Source organism: Cyprinus carpio, chromosome B20 (genome assembly GCF_018340385.1).
Source record: "Cyprinus carpio isolate SPL01 chromosome B20, ASM1834038v1, whole genome shotgun sequence".
Classification (NCBI taxonomy): domain Eukaryota; kingdom Metazoa; phylum Chordata; class Actinopteri; order Cypriniformes; family Cyprinidae; genus Cyprinus; species Cyprinus carpio.
In genome coordinates this window covers 29,022,395-29,043,684 of record NC_056616.1, presented here as the reverse complement: position 1 = coordinate 29,043,684, position 21,290 = coordinate 29,022,395, and the positions used below count along the sequence as shown (strand labels likewise).

The following is a 21,290-nucleotide window of genomic DNA, read 5'->3' as shown; positions in this document are numbered from 1 at the left end:
GTAATCATAACTGAGCATCAACCAGAGCAACACTGCAACATTCTGTTTGGAGATGCTAGTGGCACAGAAATGACAGAAATCTCAACAAGCTAGTAGTTTAAGATGACAGATTTTTCCCCTGTGTACTCACAGTCATGCCATTGACTGTTCCCAGCTCCTCTCGGATTGTAAAGATATCCAGAAGGGCCTGAGTTGGATGTTCTCCAACCCCATCACCAGCGTTGATCACTGGCCGCCGACAATGCCTTGCTGCACTCTACAAACCAGAAGCATTTTCTTGTTTAGACCAATGCACAGATCAATTTTGTTTTATCAAACACTAACATAATTAATTTTATTGATGGAAAAAAAAAAAACATAATATGCATTACATACACTGATGAATCTCGCACAGAAAGGCATGTAATATTTATAAAGAGGTCAATTTTAATGTCATGTTGTCTACTCTTCAAAAGGGTTTTTTGGGGAAAAATTCATCAAGGATGCATTAAATTGATCAAAAGTGACAAATATGTTACAAACTACTGTTTGTACTACTACAAAAGATTTCCATTACAAATAAACCACATTTATGACACTGAATATTGGAGCAATGACTGCTGAAAATTCTGCTATTAATGCATTAACAATTGACTCACTTCTACAGCTCCAGGTATGGGGTGGCGCAGAACAATGACATCAGCGTAGCAGCTCATGGTGTGAACAGAATCAGCCAGAGACTCGCCCTTCTGCGTGGAGGACGTGGACTCACTGAAATGCACCACTGACCCTCCCAGACGGTGCATGGCTGCTGAGAACGAACTGCTTGTGCGAGTGCTCACCTCGTAGAACATGGATGCCATGACTTTACCCTGGGAGAAGATGAGCAGAATGGAATAGAGGTTCTGTTTCCAAAGGCCACAGATGCCCATTGAGGCAGAGATCTACTTCAAACTGACACGTCACTGCCAGATTGAACAACACCCTGTCTCCAGACTGCTGCTGACTTGAGCAGATAAATACTCCTGCGGAGGAGGTTTATGTAATGAATGCTCAAGATGGGCTGTAATAAACTATAAATCATCCAGTGACATCTATACTACTATTTTGGACTGAATGAATCGGAGTAATCAAAAGGTATTGTGGTCTACAGGTTGAATCAAGATCCAATTTGCTCATTCCACACTTTCAAATAAGAATTCTGGATCCTTAATTCCATTGCCAAGTGCATTCCATTAGTAGGAGACTCACCATCTACCTTCAGGCAACTTGCCCTCGCTTTCGCTCTTGTATATTTTTTATATATATACACACACATACATACACACACATACACACACACACCTGTTCAAAAGTTCGGGGTCTGTAAGATTTTGTAAAATCTTAACGCACACTAAAGCTGCATATTTTATATTGAAATACAGTAAGAACAGTAATTAAGAAATATTAGAATTTCAAATAAATTTTATATTTTAAAATGTAACTTATTCCTGTGACACAAAGCTGTAACCTGTCAGCCATGATTTGCAGTTCAGCAGCAGTTAATATACTTTCATGCTGAAAACAGTTTTGCTGAAATGTTTTTGTGGAAACAATGTTAGTCATTTAGGAATCACTGATGACTACAAAGATCAAAAGAGCAGCATTTATTTGAAATCTATCTATACATCTATTTATCTACAGTATCCATCCATCTCTCCATTTATCCATCCATCCATCGTAACATCTCACTAACCCCAAACTTTTGAACAGTAGTTAATTTAAAAACAATACTACCTTTTGATAACATCTGAAAGTATCTTATGGGGTGGGCGATACGGAAAAAATATCATATAACAATTTTTTTTTTTTTTAGAAATATCACGATTCACAGTTTTATGACAATTCTTTGTCATGTTGGTTTTACCATTTTGCAAGTTGTCTGTGCATTATAGCCAAACTTATTTCCCTATTATAAAGACAAACACTTTTAAGGTAACAAAAAAAAAAAAGAAAAAAGAATGGCAGATATTTAGGCCAAAGAGGGTGAAGATAAAAATCTTTGTTCTTATTTTTAATAACAAAGATAAAAGAATGACAAAGATACACATAATATTACAAATACATTTTTTTCAGTATTTTTTTTTTATTTTCAGGTACAATAGGTGTATTTAGCAGATTTCAAGAAATTGAGTGAACAAATATAAAAATAAAACACTATATAAACTGATTCCTGAAGCAACTGTATTAAATATCTTCAGTCAAGAGCAGTGAGTGATTTTTCTCCGTGTTTTGTTGTTTTATTAACATTAAAGGAATAGTTCACCCAAAAATAAAAATTCTATCAACTGTCTGTCAATTCTGTCATAGTGTTTTATTTTTATACCACCATTTACTCGCTCAAAAGTTATTTAAACCTGAATGAGTTTCTTTCTTTGCTGAACATATACTCTATTCTGAAGAACATGGAAAACCAAACAGTTGCTGGTCCACCATTTACTCCATAGTATAGTGACTTTCCATACTATTTTATGTGGACCAGCAACTGTTTGGTTACCCACATTCTTCAAAATATCTTCTTTTTTGTTCAGCATAAGAAAGAAATTAATACAGGTTTGGGAAAACGTGACAGTGAGTAAATAATGGCAGAAATGAATATTTAGGGTGAACTATCCCTAATGACAGTCGACTGCATGTTTAATAGGCCTACTGTCCCTTTAAGACCTGCACGCATCTAATATACAAGCACGTATACGTTTTTCTCTCAACTGTTTATTTTCATTTTAGACATAACCAACTGCGTCTACATGTAAACCTTGTGTGTTTTGACAGTATCGCAAAAGATAACTTAGTTAAATAATCAGGCGCTGTTTGACAGGCTTTAGTGTGCATGCTTCGGGTGTATGCGGCGCTCAGAAAAAGCACAGGTCAGACCAGCGTGCGAATGAAACATTTAAAAGCACATGCAAATAATGAGAGAGTAACTCCCGTGAGAGTAACTCTACTGCTGAGTTAACACTGATGTGAATGCATGTGGCGTTGTACAGTATATGACGGAGGCGCCAGAATTGCAGCTGATAGAATGTGCGCTATAGCACGATACTACGATATTTCTTCAAAAGCAGATCGTGGAGACATTTTTATCGTCCACGATCAAAAAATCATCATATCGCACACCCCTAGTACCTTATGACAGAACCATTTGTCCTCACAGTAAGAGTCTTCAATTCCAGAAATTATCGACTTGTGATTCAGTAAGATAAGAAACACTCTAAATGATTCAGTCAGCGAGAGTCACCAGACTGATTCAAACTAATAACTCGTAAGAAACTGATCTGCACCATTTTGACACATTCTTTGAGAAGAACCAGCTCATGATTCAGAAACAAAAGATTAATTTGGCAATTAAACATTTTTGTTTTTACATATAGTGCTATTTGTGTAAAAAAAGGAACAAAAATGTACTAATAGTCATTATACCTTCAAAATATCCAAGGGCCTTTCTTTCTGCACCATCAGACGAAGAGTATGTGCCACATTGAACAAGTGTGACATCTAAAAGCCCAAGCCAGACAAGAAAGATTGATGAGCTACTGTAAATACACAAATACAATATTCATGGACTCAACAACGGGATAGATAACATGGTGTCACCTGTTCCTTGCTGAACTGGCGCACGGACAGGATGTGCTGTCCCACCAGCGGGTGCAGCAGTGGGGAGGTCTGGGGGTGGGGCAGGATCTGCTGCTGCCCAGCTTGAGGTGACAGGATCCTGGCCAGGGGAGGAGGGTGTGCATATGCATCCATTGGGGGAGCCAATTCTGATAATGGAAGCAAAAGAGTGTCACAATCAGCAACTAATACATCACTGCCATGTATCAGTAAATCTTACTTTACGCCATTAAACTGAACACAGCATAAGAGCTTACTGGGATCAACCTGAATCACAAGTAACAGCATGCATGCAAAGCACGGGCAGCACAGGGTAACAGACCATCATGTCTTGTTTTGATTATGCTTAAGACTAAAATATGCCCATGAAATGAATCCAGGAACAAACACAGATTGGCAGAAAGAACAGAAGCTAAGGGTGGCAAAGCTCTGGTAAACATCACTACAAACGTCAAACCTGCATCATACGGTGCTTTTAATGACACCTCCTCTTCAGCTGCTCAAACATTGAGGCACAAAGTTTGAAAACAATGCATTAGTAACTGTACAGTTAGAATTTTAACAATAATAATAAAAAAAGGAAATGTTTATCATAATTGCCAATGCAGTTTTTGTAAAAATATTTAGTTTTCCAAAAAAGGGTTTGAAAGTTGTTTGGCCATGTCATTTATTAATATTATAAAGCAAAGTGTTTATATACACAGACATTTAACTGTCTTATCCCAATATGCAATAAATAAAATCAGCAGTATTTTGCATGCATCCACTTTTTTACTATTCTTTTATATTATTTCCTAGCTGATTTTAAGGTTTGAGATATTTAGTTCTAGAGGTTTTAAGTTTGCTCAATTACGAAACATGCTCGAAAAAGATTGATTGTTTAAATGACCTTGATCGAATGAAAATAAGGAAGATGGAAAATATGGATATTCATTTTCAATTTAAAGACACAGTTGCAGAATCATGAGACCTGGATACTGATTTGATAAAAATATACACATCACATGGACTTTACCCAATGCCTTTTGGGGTTGTATGGTAGATCTTTTGAAACCTGCATATAAAAACATGCCTTGCTTGAGATATGATCATATTGGACCAGCAAATGGTTCAGCTGAACCATTTGCAAGTTCAAGGGACATATGAAACATACAAACAAACAAATGATGCTAGCAAAACAAAAGCTGACATCCAACTGAACCACTGTCTGAGAAAAGAAAAAAAAAAGGGACAAACCAATTATTTCCAGTACAGTGGTTCATCTGGCACATAAACTCATGCACAAGCTCTGTGGAATACTCTGTATGTACCTGGAGGCAGACCAGGATCAGATGTGCAGTGGATACGAGGTGGGAGAATGAAGCATCCGTCCCTAGTTGAACGGCTACGGACCACATCAACAGGTGCTGCCTGACGGGGGTGCTCAGGAGTCATTGTCTCACGCTGTAATTGACAAGCATGGTTATTTGCTTCCAATGACACTAAAAAGGATCAGCGGTTTGAAGAATAGATGGATGAATGAATGGTTATTTGTTAGACAGTGCACATTAGAAAGCAAAAGCTGAACCATAAACAATGCATGTTCAGGTTTTTGATTATAACTAAGGATCAGTTAGTGCATTACCTTAGGAGCATCCTTTATAACCTCAGTTGTTCCTGCTGGGGGTGTTGACCATGACTTCACATCCTGACCATAACCTGGAGGTACCAATACTTAAGATAAAGAGGAACGATTGAACATTGAAACTAATGACAAACATATTCTCTAAACAAAATTTGCTGGGAAGCTATTCATTAGATGTGAGAGAAAAGGTACCAAATCACATACACTACTGTTCAAAGGTATTTTTTGTCAGCGAGGATGCATTAGTGACAAAACAAAAATGACAGTAAAGACTTTCACATTAATCCAAAAAATTATAATTCAAATAAATGTTCTAACTATTCAAAAAACAAAAAACATAACATGGTTTCCAGATTAGATCTTTACCTGTCCATCAATATAGGCCACCTCTCCTCTGAGTACCACCCTCATGACCTTTCCTTTCACTTTCATGCCCTCAAACGGCGTCCACTTTGACTTGGTGAATTGCATGTGCTTCGGAATAGTCCACTCTTGCTCCAAGTCCACCTGGAAAATTCAAGTATCACTTTGAAATTTGAAAACATTTTTCATTTGTAGGCAGCCATTCAGCATCTGAACTTTGTCAAACTTAAATACCTCTACATAAGTGTCTTCTTGAGCAGGAAGAGAGAAGATTTTACTGGGGTTTTCGTAGAGCCTCTTGATGATGTCATCAATGGTAAGGCGACCCTCGCTGACGGCCGTGAGCAGCAGAGGCAGCATAGTCTCCAGACCCGGGTAACCTGGAGGAGGTTTCTCAGAGTTTTTCTCCTCTACTGAATGAGGGGCTGGAAGTTAAAAATAAACAAATAAATAAAAGCTTCCAAGAACTTCTCAAATGTGGCCATTTAGGTTTGGGTTCAGTTTTTTTTTTTTTGAAGAAGAAATTAATAATTTCATATACTTTTATTATTTCAGATCATCTTGTAGGACTGCTTGAAAGTATTTTTTTTTTGATCAGGCACAGCAAGCATGTCTGACCAATCAATTAGAAAATACATAGCACAACAGGAAAGAAAAGGCTAAAGTTCTGTACAAAGTTTGGATATAGCTTGGAACTCCAGCAGAAACTTAAGTTGACAATTTTGGTCTTAAATTAGGGATTTTAAAACGGGTTTGTGTAATTGTTTGCCAGGCAAACAAAATTAGATGCCTATTTAAACAGAGGTGAGGCTCAGCAGAGATATTTAATCCCATTATTACCGTGGTCTGTTGCGAAACAGTCAATGATGTCTAGATTTTCCCACAATGCCTCCATGTCCTCACGTGTACCAAGCATGGGCCGCACTTGCGCCCTGCCGTTTCCAATGGCAGGCACATTATCTTCACACAGGAAGAGATGGTGGGGTGCCACTTCACACGTCACCTGGATGCCCTTTTGTTTAGCAGCTCGAATGATCAGAATCTGGGAAACAATGCATGATTTTTAGTAAGTCACAAACCACAGGAATATATAAAGAAACTGGATGAAGGATTTACAATGAAGATGAAATAAAAAGCAGTTATTAGACCACGATATAGAACAAGGATTCTTACCTCTTCTTTCTTAGCAACATGGCAGATATGAACGGGTCGCTGATAAAGCTGTGCCACCATCAAGACTGCAGCCACCGTCTGTTTTTCTGCATGTGCCACAATGGGCAAGTGCTTTGGCCACTTTTCAAAGTGCTGCATGCAAAGAAGATCATAATCAAATGCTATCATAACAGTAAAACATGACAAATTTCATCATTCAAAATAAATGTAAAATTATTCAAAATAAAAATGAATGTACTTATAAAAAAATATAGAATTTAAAATATTTATTTTTTTGAATTAAGTTTATTTAAACAGAGTTAAATTATACTATTGCTGTCAAACAAATTTTGGTTTACAGAATATGTGTGTGTACTGTGTTTATTTATTATGTATATATAAATGCACACATTCAATATATATTTTGAAAATATTTACATGTACATACATTTATATATTTATATTATTATATTTTACATATATAATTTTTTTTTATATACAAACATAAAATTTTTCTTAAATATATACACATGCATGTGTTTATATTTATAAATAAACAGTATACACTCACATATATAATGTAAACAACTTATTTTGGACGCAATTAATCGTTTGACAGCACTAAATGTAATTTTAAATAAAATACAAATAAATGGATTTTTATTTTAAATAGAGGATTTTTTTAAGTAGATTTTAAAACAGATATAAAACGATTTAAAATAGAAAAAAAAATTTAATACAATACTGCTGTATACCTTGTTGTTTCCTTACCTCCATCCACAGAGAAACATTGTCCATTTTCAAAGTGGAGAACGTGTCATTCAAGTACATCTTCAGACCAGCTGTAGAGCTAGCAATGGACGGAAGAACTGTAGCATTGTCTGATGACGCCCCCACAAACAGAGCGTAATCACAGCGGGACCCAGCCTTGGCAAGCTAGACATATTCGCCACAGAAAAACAAAAAGTCCATAAACACAACTTCCCAGTGCCATAGCGGATGGGCATTTTATAGCGCTTTAGGAGGATAATAAAAAATTAGGCTACTAGTTTACTACTCATTGAAAATGTTTTTAAAGAATTATTTTAAAGCAGCAGGTCTACTCTACAATGAATTTCATTACAGGCCACAAGAGAAATATATACAAACATATGTTGACGTAGTTAATTTAGCGTCACATGCCGAAAGCTCTGTCAGTTTTTACTTTTACTTTCTGTGTTATGAATTGACCGAAGTTAAGATGTTCACCGGCATAACTCTTGCACAAAGTTAGCATGATGCTTGTGTGATATCCATTACCTTGCTTTCGTGGTTTAAAACAGAAATTTCTAATATAGCGACATAACACCCCCTGGGTGGCCCACGAATTTGCACTACACTACCGCAAATTCCCTATTTGCTTTCATGTAAATAACCAAGCCAATATGTAATTTGTTGATGTTACCTTCTGAGCCATAGCAAAGGAGCTGGGGTCAATGATGGCAGGGTTGGTATTAGGCATGGCGCACACCATAGTGATTCCTCCAGCCAGGGCAGCAGCTGTGCCTGAGGAGAAGTCCTCTTTATGGGTGGCACCAGGCTCCCGCAGATGCACATGGACATCAATCAAACCTTTAGACATACAAGAATAAATGGAATCAGTCTCAATGTAATATTTGTTCTGACAACTCAATTACATCTGAAAGGATGTGGTCATACTCACCAGGTAAACGGATGAGTTTCTGCGAGGTCATGCTGTCTATATGAGTCTTTACATGAGGAGCCTGACCAATTTGCCCCAGTGCCTGCCAAGCCCACATACATAAAAATCTTCAGATTTTTAGAGGTACAACAGCATAAACAGATGTGGCCCAAAACTGAGTTTTTCCAAGCAAGATCATGAAATGCCACAAGACTAGTCAGACCAGTTTCTTAGAGTAGAGAGCGAGAGAGAGGGAGAGGAAAAAAAAAAAAAAATAATCTCCACCAGATGGCGCATGGAATTGTTTACAAAAACTGAACATACCTCATTGACAAACTAAAACTAGCTTTAGGATTGTGCAGTTAAGAGAGCTTCATGGATTATACTTTGTGAGACTGCGAAGAACTTAGATGAGTGATGCTTTTTAGTGACAATACGAGGAGCACGCTTTGTGCACTTTCTAGGCTATTATCCATTCAGAATTTGTATGAAACCTATTACATGCTGCAAAGTTTCAGGAATGACATCCGCATATTTATGCTGGATTAACTCTCGAAATACTAGTGACTGACACATTGATAACCACGTCAACGGACGGGACAAAAAAAAAAAAAAAAAAAAAAAGTCTCCAATGCATTTGTAATGGCCACATCTGTAGTATAAACTTTTACAATTTGTTGGGTTGTTAACAATGCGAGTTTGTCACAGCTCACCTGAACAAACAACTTGGTGCACTTGATGTCAGTGATGAGTGGTACGGAGTAGTCAATGGCCATTCGACGAGTGCGGTAACCTTTGGTCACAAAAGAGGACAAGCGTCTTCCACCAGAGTTCCTCATGGACAAATTGACGACCAAGTCAAAATGGTTCTCCTCCAGATAGTCCATGATGTTCCTTTGTTTGTCCTTACTAGGGCAGTCACTCTCCTCTTCAAAAGGCCAATCCACTGCCATCACCTGACAGGAGACAGATAAACAAAATTCAGAAAACAGCAGACTGAGCCTGTTAAATTAGCTGTACTAGAAAAAACACAAAAGAAGTTAATTAGCAGTTGTTATTTTTTAATAAGTTACAATAGGTTTTGTTATTCACTGTACCTTGACTCCATGTTCAGTGTAGAAGTCAGCAGTGCCTAGACTGGCATAAAGGTTATAACCCAAACTCTCCAAAGTCTGGACTGTGGGCAGAAGCTCGCTCTTACTCTGAAAGAATTTAAATTGAATACATTTTTCACTTAAAGGGATAGTTTATCCCAAAACTAAAATGGTCAATAATTACTCACCCTCATGTCATTCCAAACCCAAAGACTGACATGGAAGAGAAGAAGCTGTATTCTTGTAGCTTCATAAAACTATGGTTGAACCACTGAAGTCACATGGACTATTTTAACAATGTCCTTACTACCTTTCTGGGCCTTGAACGGGTCAGTTGTGCTGCTCTCTCTGCAAGGTCAGAAAGCTTTCAGATTTCATAAAAATATCTTAATTTGTGTTCCGAAAATAAACTGAGGTCTCACGGCACGAGGGTTTGGAACGACATGAGGGTGAGTAATTAAATGACAGAATTTTCATTTTTGGGTGAACTACATTTAAGAATATAGATTTTTTACATTCTCTAAAAGTGAGAGTGAATGTGCAAAATGGGCACCACTACACTACAGGGTTGTAGGTAATTTCCAGGAAGTTCCTATGTATTTGTTATGTGTTTTTAGACATGTGGATGCTAAAGTGATCTGTGAGGTTGCTAGAACACTGCTAGTTGGTTGTTTACTTTTACAGTTTTTAATAGCCCTTTAAAGCCGCTCCTTCAATATTAATATGCAATTTGCATTATTAAAAAAAAAATTCCGCTTGTTTTATCGCCAAATGCTTAAAAATAATGTAAACCTCACAAACCACATGATTTATGGTGTATTTATTTGTGGCACTAATAGCAAATTCTAGGGATATGGATTTTTTTAAAAGTCATAGCCTTATGTATGTAATGGAATAAGCAATGGTGATGGTGCTGAAATTAACAAACCACAGCTTTCAGTAATGTGAATTAGAAAATGAATAAAAGCAGACTCAAATGAATCGACTTGCTGTAAAGTAAACCATTACCTTATAAGTACCAATAGTGAGGAGAATATTCTTTTTAGGGATTTTGAAGCCAGTGCTGAGCATGGCTTTCAGATAGGCCTCATATCGGTTTTCCCCGAAGCAGGCCACTTCTCCAGTGCTGGTCATCTCAACACCTAAAACCACATCTGCTCCAGCCAGCTGTGAGAAGGAGAACTGAGGAACCTAAGGGTCAAACGCAGATCAAGCTTATGTCAATCTTAAAAAAAATACTCAGATAGTTCAAGCGTTCCCATTAAAAACAGACATCACCGAGATTTCAATACCTTAACTCCCACAATGCCATTCCCTTTCATCAGCCCGACAGCCTCAACTTCCTCTCCCAATATGACTCTTGTTGCTAAGGCAACAAGATCCACACCAAGTGTTTTGGACACAAAAGGGAAGGAGCGTGAGACTCGCACGTTGCATTCTATCACCTTCAGCTGATCATCCTGTTGACAAACACACGATTTCGTTTCAGCACCAATATATTTTGAACACACTCATCCTAGCTAAAAAGAAAAAAAGGGGAAAACTCACCTTGGCAATGAGCTGCAGGTTGAAGGGGCCGGTGACCTGAAGCTCCTGGCCGATCGCGTGAACAATCATCTTAATGCGCTCCATGGTTTTCTGGTTGATGTCTTGAGGAGGAGTCACCAATGTGGCATCTCCAGAATGCACCCCTGCGTTCTCCACATGCTCAGACACCGCTATGGCAATGACCACTCCGTCACAGGCCACAGCATCCACATCTATTTCCTGAAAGCAAAATATCGCTATCAAAAAAAAAAAAAAAACATTGCAAAATTTGACAGTGCAAATCCTGCCACACCAATAGCTTTAAATATATAACACAGCAATACTACTAAAGAGTACTACAGGATTCAAATTACACAGAAGGATCAGTGTTGTCATTGTTAACGAAAACTATTACTTTTTTTTCCTTAATTGAAAAAGATAAAAAAAATTACATGATAAAAGGAAAATACTAAAACTAAAATAAAACAAAGCTAAATAGAAATAATAAAAACAAAAAGACAAATGAAAGTAATAAATTAATTCTAAATATTAAAAAGCTATAATCATATAAATAATATTAAAATAACACTAACAAGGATGTAATTTTGGGTTATCCAGATTTTCATTTTATGGCTGATTTTATAATTCTCCATTTTGTCTACAATTAAATAAAATACACTAAAATGAATCATTTTAAATGCTAAAAGTGAGTTTAGGCATTATAAGTTATAGTCACAGGTTGTATATAATAGCCAAATTTACAGAGTCAAATCAGAATTTGTCATGAAATCTCACGCATTCTCAATTTGAGCAACAATAGCAACTAGAAAGACAAATCAGGACTTGAAAGAGTTACATTGTGTAATAATAACACCTCATGTAACATCCGCGGTGAATGAAAAACCTGTTCAAACAAGCCTTTTTTTTTTGTGCCAACTAACAGCTTTACCTAGTAATTAACTCATCTTTCCCATACACACACATGCATTTTACTGTTAACTGGAACTGCCTGAAGGTGGAAGCGGTTTGTGCAGACTTAAAATGCTGTTTTTAGTGACTAACCTTGGCCTCCTGAATGAATTTAGAGATAACAACAGGGTGCTCCTTTGACACAGCAACAGCACTGCTCAGGTACTTTTCCAGGTCACTGTCTGCGTAGGCAACATTCATAGCAGCCCCGCTGAGAACATACGACGGCCTCACTAAGCAGGGATAACCCACCGTCTCACAGAAACCCACAGCAGACTACAAGAGAAATGTCAAGGGGTCATTTGAAGTTACAAGCAGAACTTATGTCTCCTTTGGTTATTCATTTCACACTACACTTCCAGACTGTCCTTGGTTTAGTTGAATAAAATGAATTTTTCTTTATTTCTTACCTCAATATCAGACAGCTCTTTCCATCGGGGCTGGCTGATTCCTATTGTGTCCAGCATTCTGGAGAATTTGAAGCGGTTCTCCGCAGAGTCAATGAATTCAGGTGAGGTGCCCAGGATCCTGCACTGCTGTCTATGTAAAGACATGGCGATGTTGTTGGGCAGCTGTCCACCCATGGACAGAATAACTCCTTCTGGGTTCTCCATCTCATAAATGTCCATCACCACCTGTGATTAAAAGCAGGCAAATGCAGTAATTATTCAATTATTTTTCATTAAATAAAATATAATAATTGTAATATTTTTTATATTATTTTTATACCTCAAATGAGATCTCATCAAAATACAGTCTATCGCACATATCATAATCTGTGCTGACTGTTTCCGGGTTGTAGTTCACCATAATCGTTTTGTATCCCATCTGTGAAATGAACAGTTTTCAAATACACACTGAAAGAATTCACAAAATAATGAATTTATGCTTCGTTTTAAGCCACATAAAAGTCAGTTTTCCCTTAATATGGATGCCTCACCTTCCTCAGCTCCATAATACACCCAACAGCACACCAATCGAACTCCACGCTGCTTCCAATGCGGTAAACCCCAGAGCCGATCACCATGACATGGGGCTGCTCGAAAACCACATCACTTTCTGAGCCATGATAGGTCAGGTACAGATAGTTGGTGTGAGCTGGCCACTCGGCGGCCACTGTGTCAATCTGTTTGACCACTGGAAGGATCTTCCAGTCACGTCTCAGCTTCCTCACGGCCAGCTCAGTGCTGCAGCAGGGGAAAGAGCAGATTTAGCTGTCTACTGCAGCCCATATTAACTATTCGTTGTAAAAACAAGTCTAGAATTGACAGTTGTGATTTCCTGCATCAGCAGTTTATCTGAGTACCTTTGCACAGCTTGGGCGATTTGTTTGTCGGAGAAGCCCAGCTGCTTGGCTTTCCTCATGACCTCAGGTGGCATGGCACTCTCATCCTGATTATATGCCTTTAGAAGTTTTTCATGGTCTGCAATGTTCTTCATTTTGTGCAGAAACCAGTGGTCTATCTTGGTCAGCTCATAGAGCCGCTCAACAGTGTAGCCGGCATGCAGGGCAGCTGCCAGAACAAAGATGCGCTTGTCTGTGGGTGTCTGCAGCTCTTGGATATGAGAAAATAATATTTCGGTTTTCGTTTTCATGTAGGTTTTTAATCAGTTTGTTGCAAAAAAAAACTTGCATCTGACATGGGAGTGAGATGGTAGATGTGTAACTTCATTACAGACCTCTTCGGACACTGGTTTGATGGTGTGGTCGAAACCAACGCAGTTCTCATCCACCATTCTCAAAGCTTTCTGGAAGGCCTCTTCAAAGTTGCGGCCAATGGCCATCACTTCTCCTGAAATGGAAGAGTGCTGAATGAGTTCACAACACACTGGATATGCGAGTTCAGAAAATATAGCACCTTCTAACTAAACAGACTAAAATTTGGCTTTTTCATTGCCATATTAAAATTCACAAAGTATTTTTAATGCACTTAATTACTTTAACAAGTACTTTGACAATTAAACTATACACAATAAGCTTATTATATATGCACAAATTTGAATAAAAAAAATATATATAAATATAAAATGCAGACGGTTAACAGTCCCTTTTACAATTACCATCAACTTGGTTTAATATTACGATTCCCAAATGAGCAAAATAAGAATTGTGCTAAAGAAATGCTAATGTAACTGCCGGAGCAGATATAAAATCAATTACAGTTTTATCATTAATAATTAAAAAAAAAAAAAAAAAAAAAAAAGGCAAGCAATAGCCAATGAAAAGGCTGTTAATTGTTAAATACTGTAGGAAGTAAAAATTGGTAAATCCAACCAAAACCCGTTTTCCATCTAATATTTATATTTCATTTTATTTCAATTGAAGACAATTTTTAATAGTTTTAGTTAAACACACTGTTTAGAGAATTACAATATACAGATTTCTCATGCATTTTTTTTTTTTTTATAGGAGGCTCACCGACACTCTTCATGGAACTGCCAATTTTAGTGCTGACTCTGAGGAACTTGCTCAAATCCCAACGAGGAACCTTCACAACACAGTAATCCAGACTGGGCTCAAAATTGGCTGTTGTGGAATTAGTCACTGAATTCCTGGAAAACAGTGACTTTTAAAGAACTTTGAAAGAACAAGACTTAAGTGTACAATTACTTTTCTGCATAATAGTTCATTTCAATAAAAGAACTCACTTGAGCATGGGCAGAGGGATTCCCAAGCCGAGCTTAGCAGCCACGTAGGCCAGCGGATAACCTGTGGCCTTACTGGCCAACGCAGAGCTTCGTGAGAGACGAGCGTTGACTTCAATGATGTAATACTGTCAGGACACAAAGAATGGGATTATGGCTTGATCACTGCTTCCCAAAACTAATTTTTCCTAGATGATGAAAGTGACCTAATTACCTGCTCAGATTCAGGATTTAGAGCATACTGAATGTTGCACTCTCCCACAATGCCCAAGTGGCGAATAACTTTAATGGCCGTGTTTCTCAGCATATTGTATTCATAGTCATTAAGTGTCTGACTAGGAGCCACCACTATGGACTCCCCAGTGTGGATTCCTAGAGGATCAACGTTCTCCATGTTACAAACCTAAATGGAAAAAAAAAAATCTAATTAGAAAAAAACTAATGGTAAAACACATACTGGTAAAATGTGAAGGCATGTCGATATAAATAAATGTCAGTATAAAAGGGAAATCACAGCTCTAGGTGCTTTGTACCGTAACGCAATTGTCATAGGCGTCCCGCACCACTTCATACTCTATTTCCTTCCAGCCTTTAAGTGATTTGTCAACCAGGACTTGTGACGTGTGGGCAAAGGCCTGGGTGACCAATGTGATCATCTCCTCTCTGTTATTAGCAAAGCCTGAACCCAATCCACCAAGGGCAAAAGCAGACCGGACCAGAACGGGATAGCCGAGTCTTTCAGCAGCAGCCACTGCCTAAAGAAATCACACAAAAAGTTGGACCATATAGATAAAACGTAAAAATAAGGGCCAGTTTATATTATGGAAAGTCATATAAACACAGGATGCCTCGAGGGTGACTAAATCATTTTGGGTGAACTAACCCTTTAATTCAGTGTGATTAATGAGCAATGCCAAAAGTCATCTAAAATAATTAAAAAGCAGTCTGATTATATTATCTAAAATGTGTAATGGAATACATTACTAACTACAACTTTGTCATGTAATTTGGAAGAGATTTATATTTTTACATTTGAGATGCCCTGATTTGTACAGTAGAGTAATGAGCTGACCTGTTCAACAGACATGGCTGCTTCACTGGGGGCAACATGCTCATTGATTTCCTCTATCTTCTCCACAAAGATCTTTCTGTCTTCAGTCATCTCTATTGAGGCCACTGGGGTTCCAAGCACACGCACTTTGTATTTTTCCAGCACTCCTTGCTTAGTGAGCTCCACACCACAATTCAGGGCCGTCTGACCACCGAATGTGAGCAACACCCCATCTGGACGCTCATTCTTTATCACCTGTTTGAAGGACAGCAGGATGAACGTTTGATAAACATTTATAACTCTGAAGTCAAAAGCTGAAAAGCATTATTTCAGTTTTCAAAATCTGTCAAGAAAACTAGGCCATGTAAATTACTTTGGGATGGACAGCTATTTCTTACCTGTGTGACATACTCTGGTGTAATAGGGAGGAAGTAGACTTTGTCTGCCAGGCCCTTTGAGGTCTGTACTGTGGCAATGTTCGGGTTGATGAGAACGGTTTGGATGTTCTCTTCTTTCAGAGCTTTTATAGCCTGAGAAAAAAAAAACTGCTTACATTTACTTTTGGTTAACTTACTGCACTGATGATTAGATTTGTCCAAAAATCTTGGCTTTACACTAGCCGATTGTTTATAAGATTCAGTCGTAAGCTTTAATCCAAGATCAAGCAAGTTTCAAATTAATACAGAAAACTGATCAAATACTACAACCACTTCTATTACTACTACTATAATCAGCTAAACAGTTCCACACTCCAAACACTCTCAAGGTTTTTTCTCCTTTGACAAATCACCTGAGATCCAGAATAGTCAAACTCTCCAGCCTGTCCGATGGAAAGCCCTCCTGAACCTAGAACCAAAACTTTACGAGGTCGAACAAACGCTTCCGGGTCAGGAGATCCAGGGAAAGTGAGGTGCTCTGTTAGTCTTTGCTTAACTGCAAAAATGATAACGGTTTAGTAATTAGTCGTGTCAACAGAATCACAACACATCAGAAATACAGTAAACAGATACGACAAACAAGTGTACGTCATAACAGATCACCTGTTTTTCCAGTTTTGCCCTCTTTAGCATCTTTGACTGTATCCAGAAACACATCAAAGAGACCAACAAGGTCTGCTGGGCCTGCCATGTGTTCAGGATGGAACTGGACACTAAAAATGAGAAGAAAGGATATACAAATTCTCATCACCCACTTAATACAACATTTATAAGCATTTAATCCCATTGATACTGTATTTATGTAAACAAGACACAAATGAACGCCAACCTGAAGAGTGGTTTGTGGTTGTGAACGATGCCCTCACTGGTTGTGTCATTTGCGTTGGTGAAGAGCACATCCCAGTCTTCTGGAAGAGTTTTGGGATCTACAGCAAACCCATGATTCTGAGAAGTGATGAAACAGCGATTTGTTCCTTTATGGATGCAAGGTTGGTTATGGCCACGATTGCCATACCTGAAATACACAAGGACCATGAATGAAGTTGTAGCTTTTAAGATTCACAATTAAGTGCTACTCGGACATAAACCATATCTGAATGAACCCGCTGACTGTTCTCTTCTGAACAAAGGCATGTTGACTGGCATCTCACCCGGCCTTGAGCACAAGCAAAACAAAGCAACTATCCCAGGACTCTTAGAAAAACACTACTGCTTATCCCAGGACCAGACTAGCCTACCCCAGCTCCTGACTAGACTGCTGAGCTCAGCAACTAGATATCACACCATGCTGCTCCTTCATGATAACTGGAATGGCATGGGAAGGCCAAAGAACCAGCCTTTTGTTCCTCTGCAAACCCCTTAATCCACTAACCATAAAGTAATGCTGTCTGGTTTAATCACACAGCAAAACATCCTAATATTATTATTATGCTGTATCTTTATCTTGTTTTTATGTTTTTTGTTTTAACTACAAAACAAGTACAATTTTCCTTCAGGTACAAAATATTAAGAATGTATCTTGAGCATAAGAACATTATACTACCAACCTCACTAAAAGAATACTTTTCTAAAAACTATTTTTACTAAATATCTTTCTGCAGCTTCAAATGCATTAATTTTACTTTTGTTTACTTCATGTGATTTTAATAACTTGCTTAGCTATCCATCAATTTGTCTTTAACAAATGTGATGACAACATCCAATAAAGGGTTAGTCCATTCAAAAATAATAATCATTTAAAAAAGGTCATTATTTACTTCAACCTCATGTTACTAATCTGTAAGACTTTATTCTGTGGAACATAACAGATGACATTTTAGGTAATGTCTATATTTTTCTGTTCATACAATGGAAGTCAGTGGGCTTCCCAACATCTCAAAATGTCTCCTTTTGTGTTCCACAGAAATAAAAATGCATCCGGGTTTGGAATGACAAGAGGATAAGTACATACAATTTTGGGTGAACTATCCTAAAGAAATGTGCTTTAGAAGTCTGCAGAAAGTGAAAAGAATGAACAAATTGCTTACTTCATTTTGTATGTCTTTGCACCAATGACCAAAGATAGAAGCTGATGGCCCAGACAAATCCCAAAGACAGGTTTGGGATCCTCCACACATGCCACCTTACGTATATTCTCTACAGTCTCCTTACAGTACTCAGGATTACCAGGACCATTGCTGATAAACAACCCATCCAAATCTAAAGAAACAGAAGCACAGTGATATAATTTTCTACTGATTTTTAGAATTACTATTGGCATTTACAGTCGGGTTTTCGAACCATGTAAAAAAAAACCTAAAACAGCATATTACCATGTATCTTTATAAATATATATATAAAAAAAAAAAAACACAAAAACTACACATCCTTCAGTAACATGTGCCATGGCTCACCATTGCTATCTAGAGGATAATCCCAGGGGATAACGGTGACCCGGGCACCTCTCTGGCAAAGGCATCGGATCTGGTTGTACTTGATGCCACAGTCTATGGCAGTGATTCTCACTGTGCCCTCTGGATTAAAAACTTTTGGTTCCTGTTGAAGTATAAGCTGTCATTACACAACATTAATCACATTAAATGTAATCCAAGAATATCAAGATACTTACTTTCATGGAAACTTCTTTAACGAGATTCCGGGTGTCTGGATTGTCTAATGGAACGTCATTGGCTGAAGTTCCTTCCACCACAAGTTTCCCCAACATGGTTCCCTTTTCTCTGATCTTTTTGGTCAAGCTTCGGGTGTCAACCCCTGATTTCACGGGAACATTAGCATTAATTCCAAAACCCAATCACTTACTTTATAATGCATAAATCAAAACTAATTCTTGGTTAAGAAGAACTTGCACTCACTGACCTTCAAGCCCAGGGATGCCTTGCTCTCGGAGCCACTTATCCAGAGACTTGGCGGAGCTCCAGTGACTGGGACTCTCAGAGAGCTCCCCAATGATAAGAGCAGCGGCATGGATTTTGGAAGATTCAAACCACTAGACCACAAAGAGGAATATTTAGAACACATCATAGCAAGTAGTATTAGAACAATCTGCTTTAGAAGAAATATGACATATTAAAAGTGTATGTGGATGCAAGAAAGGAAAACACCTTGCTGAGTCCAAACTCTCCATCTTCATCTTTAGGAACACCGTAATTGCCAATCAGCGGATATGTGAGAGTTAGTATTTGAGACTTGTAAGAGGGATCTGTGAGAGCCTCTGGATAACCCACCATTCCTGTCTGGAAAACTGAGGACACACATCACATGACTTAGCAATTTACTTAATATTTCCCAGTAATTGCAAGGGCATTAGATGTAATATTTCATTTTTTCCATATGCAATTTTTAGAATATGCACAGGGTGCCCATTAAGCTTTATATAAAATAAGCTTTAATAAATAAATATAGAGGAAAATATAAAAGGAAAACATTCATACCTGTCAAACTTTTTGAAATGCCTACTTTTTCTTATATTCAAATTTTTCCACATTTATTTTATATGGAGAACTAGGAGGGACACTTAAAAGGGACACTTAAAATTTGGGGGCTTTTATTTAAAAAAAAAAAAAAGATAGAATTATAGTAGCAGAATGGGATGAAATTCCAAAGAAATTTCCAAGCATACGTGATTTACAGTGATTATGGTGTTACTTTATAGATATAGACCAATTTCACCCACTATTGCAAATAATACTCAAATTTAATGTGTAGAGAAAACCACTAAATTTGGGGGAGAAAAATCCATCTTTTCTGACACATACAAAAAATGTTGCTGAAATGTGTCGGTGAAAACTCTGATCAACTTTGCTAAACTATTATTTAAACAGTAAGGAAACATTTACTGTCTTTTTTATATTGATAAACATTTTTTAATTAATGATGACTACAGCTAACTGTAGATATAAAACAAATTATATGACAAGACAAATGTTCACTTAATTTGGTCTAACGATTTACGACGCTAAACCATAAAATAAACTGTTTAAAAATGTATTTATTCAATTGTTGTCACAGAGCCGTGAATGGACCTAAAACAATGTCTGGGATGTCAGGAATGTGTCACACATGCCCTAGGAAGTGGCTACTGGCGAGTGTTCACTTTTAAACGTTTAGCGGGAAATCAGACACGTGTAACTCCCTGAAATTTAGTTACACATTTATAAGTCACGCTCTCCGGTTAGAGAAACAAGTGTGTGATAAGGAGCAATAGCAGAAAACAGGGCTGAGGGACACATATTTCCAGTAACGTTTCATTTTATTTGATTTCACTTACCAACTTCACCAGACACTGAGGATACGGCACCGAACAAACGGCCTTTAAATGTTGTCCCGTCCTCCAATACTAAAGATGCCATTCTCAAACGCAACCAGAATCTCAGAGAATATCTAGCGCTTAAAAGTATGTGCACCGAACTGGTTGAGCCGTTGCTCGTATGTTTTCCCTTTTCGCCAAAGTTCCCACGTGAAAAGCACGCTGCTCAAGGTGATGTTCACCCGAATGCGGATTAAATATAAACGACCTCAGATATCGCTATCTAGGCCAAATATCATTCAGTCCTGACGTAGAAGAAGCTCACTGGCCGATTGCGATGTTTTAAGTGGGTTTAAGCCAGACGAGCTCTGGTTAGTAGAGAAGTCCACGCTCTGCTCCAGTCACAGCAGCGTGGAGCCGTGTGTGTAAACATCCATCTGGTTTTATTAGTGTGGAAAATCCCTGCGCGTCACTACGTCAGAGAGGAGGGGGAAGAGGCCTGCTCTAGGCTTCATTCACAAAAATGACAAAAATGCTTTATTTTTCATTTTCTTTACATTTTTGTTTACAAATAAATAAATAATTGTTAACAAAAAAATATGTATCTAGTGTGTTTTACCTCAAAGAAAGAAATGATATTGTATATTTATAACCACACTAGTGAAAATCAGAAAAAGTCATATAATAGATATAATGCCACCTCAAATGAAAATGTACAGGCCATAGATGAGTTTGTTTCTTCATCTGAACAGATTTGGAGAAATTTAGTATTACATCACTTGTTCACTAATGGTTCCTCTAGTGAATGGGTGCCATCATAATGAGAGTCCAAACAGCTGATAAGAACATCACAATAATCCACAAGTAATC

General features: G+C 37.7%; 1 protein-coding gene across 4 annotated transcripts; it reads right to left on the bottom strand.

Moving 5' to 3' along the window:
• Positions 1 to 66: 66 nt before the first annotated feature.
• On the bottom strand, positions 67 to 20,875 carry LOC109054368 (CAD protein-like). 4 transcript variants are annotated; one of them, XM_042746313.1, is made up of 41 exons: positions 20,442 to 20,875; positions 19,276 to 19,415; positions 19,031 to 19,160; positions 18,783 to 18,925; positions 18,568 to 18,709; positions 18,202 to 18,373; positions 17,004 to 17,189; positions 16,778 to 16,887; positions 16,528 to 16,670; positions 16,136 to 16,267; positions 15,759 to 15,992; positions 15,220 to 15,441; positions 14,901 to 15,089; positions 14,690 to 14,814; positions 14,460 to 14,593; positions 13,721 to 13,833; positions 13,347 to 13,597; positions 12,981 to 13,227; positions 12,770 to 12,868; positions 12,451 to 12,675; positions 12,134 to 12,316; positions 11,093 to 11,311; positions 10,837 to 11,004; positions 10,553 to 10,735; positions 9,548 to 9,652; positions 9,164 to 9,406; positions 8,472 to 8,553; positions 8,214 to 8,380; positions 7,541 to 7,705; positions 6,791 to 6,922; positions 6,458 to 6,659; positions 5,852 to 6,042; positions 5,621 to 5,761; positions 5,255 to 5,344; positions 4,941 to 5,073; positions 4,646 to 4,684; positions 4,088 to 4,126; positions 3,613 to 3,779; positions 3,439 to 3,513; positions 639 to 851; positions 67 to 256 (listed from the first exon to the last, which is right to left on the bottom strand). In XM_042746313.1, the coding sequence occupies exons 1-41, from the start codon at positions 20,521 to 20,523 to the stop codon at positions 98 to 100; spliced, it is 6,315 nt and encodes a 2,104-aa protein (XP_042602247.1). In that variant the 5' UTR covers positions 20,524 to 20,875; the 3' UTR covers positions 67 to 97. The 4 variants fall into 4 exon arrangements, with proteins under 4 accessions (XP_042602247.1, XP_042602249.1, XP_042602248.1 ...); XM_042746315.1 differs by lacking the exon at positions 4,088 to 4,126 and having other exon boundaries at positions 68 to 256; XM_042746314.1 differs by lacking the exon at positions 4,646 to 4,684 and having other exon boundaries at positions 68 to 256.
• Positions 20,876 to 21,290: the final 415 nt, after the last annotated feature.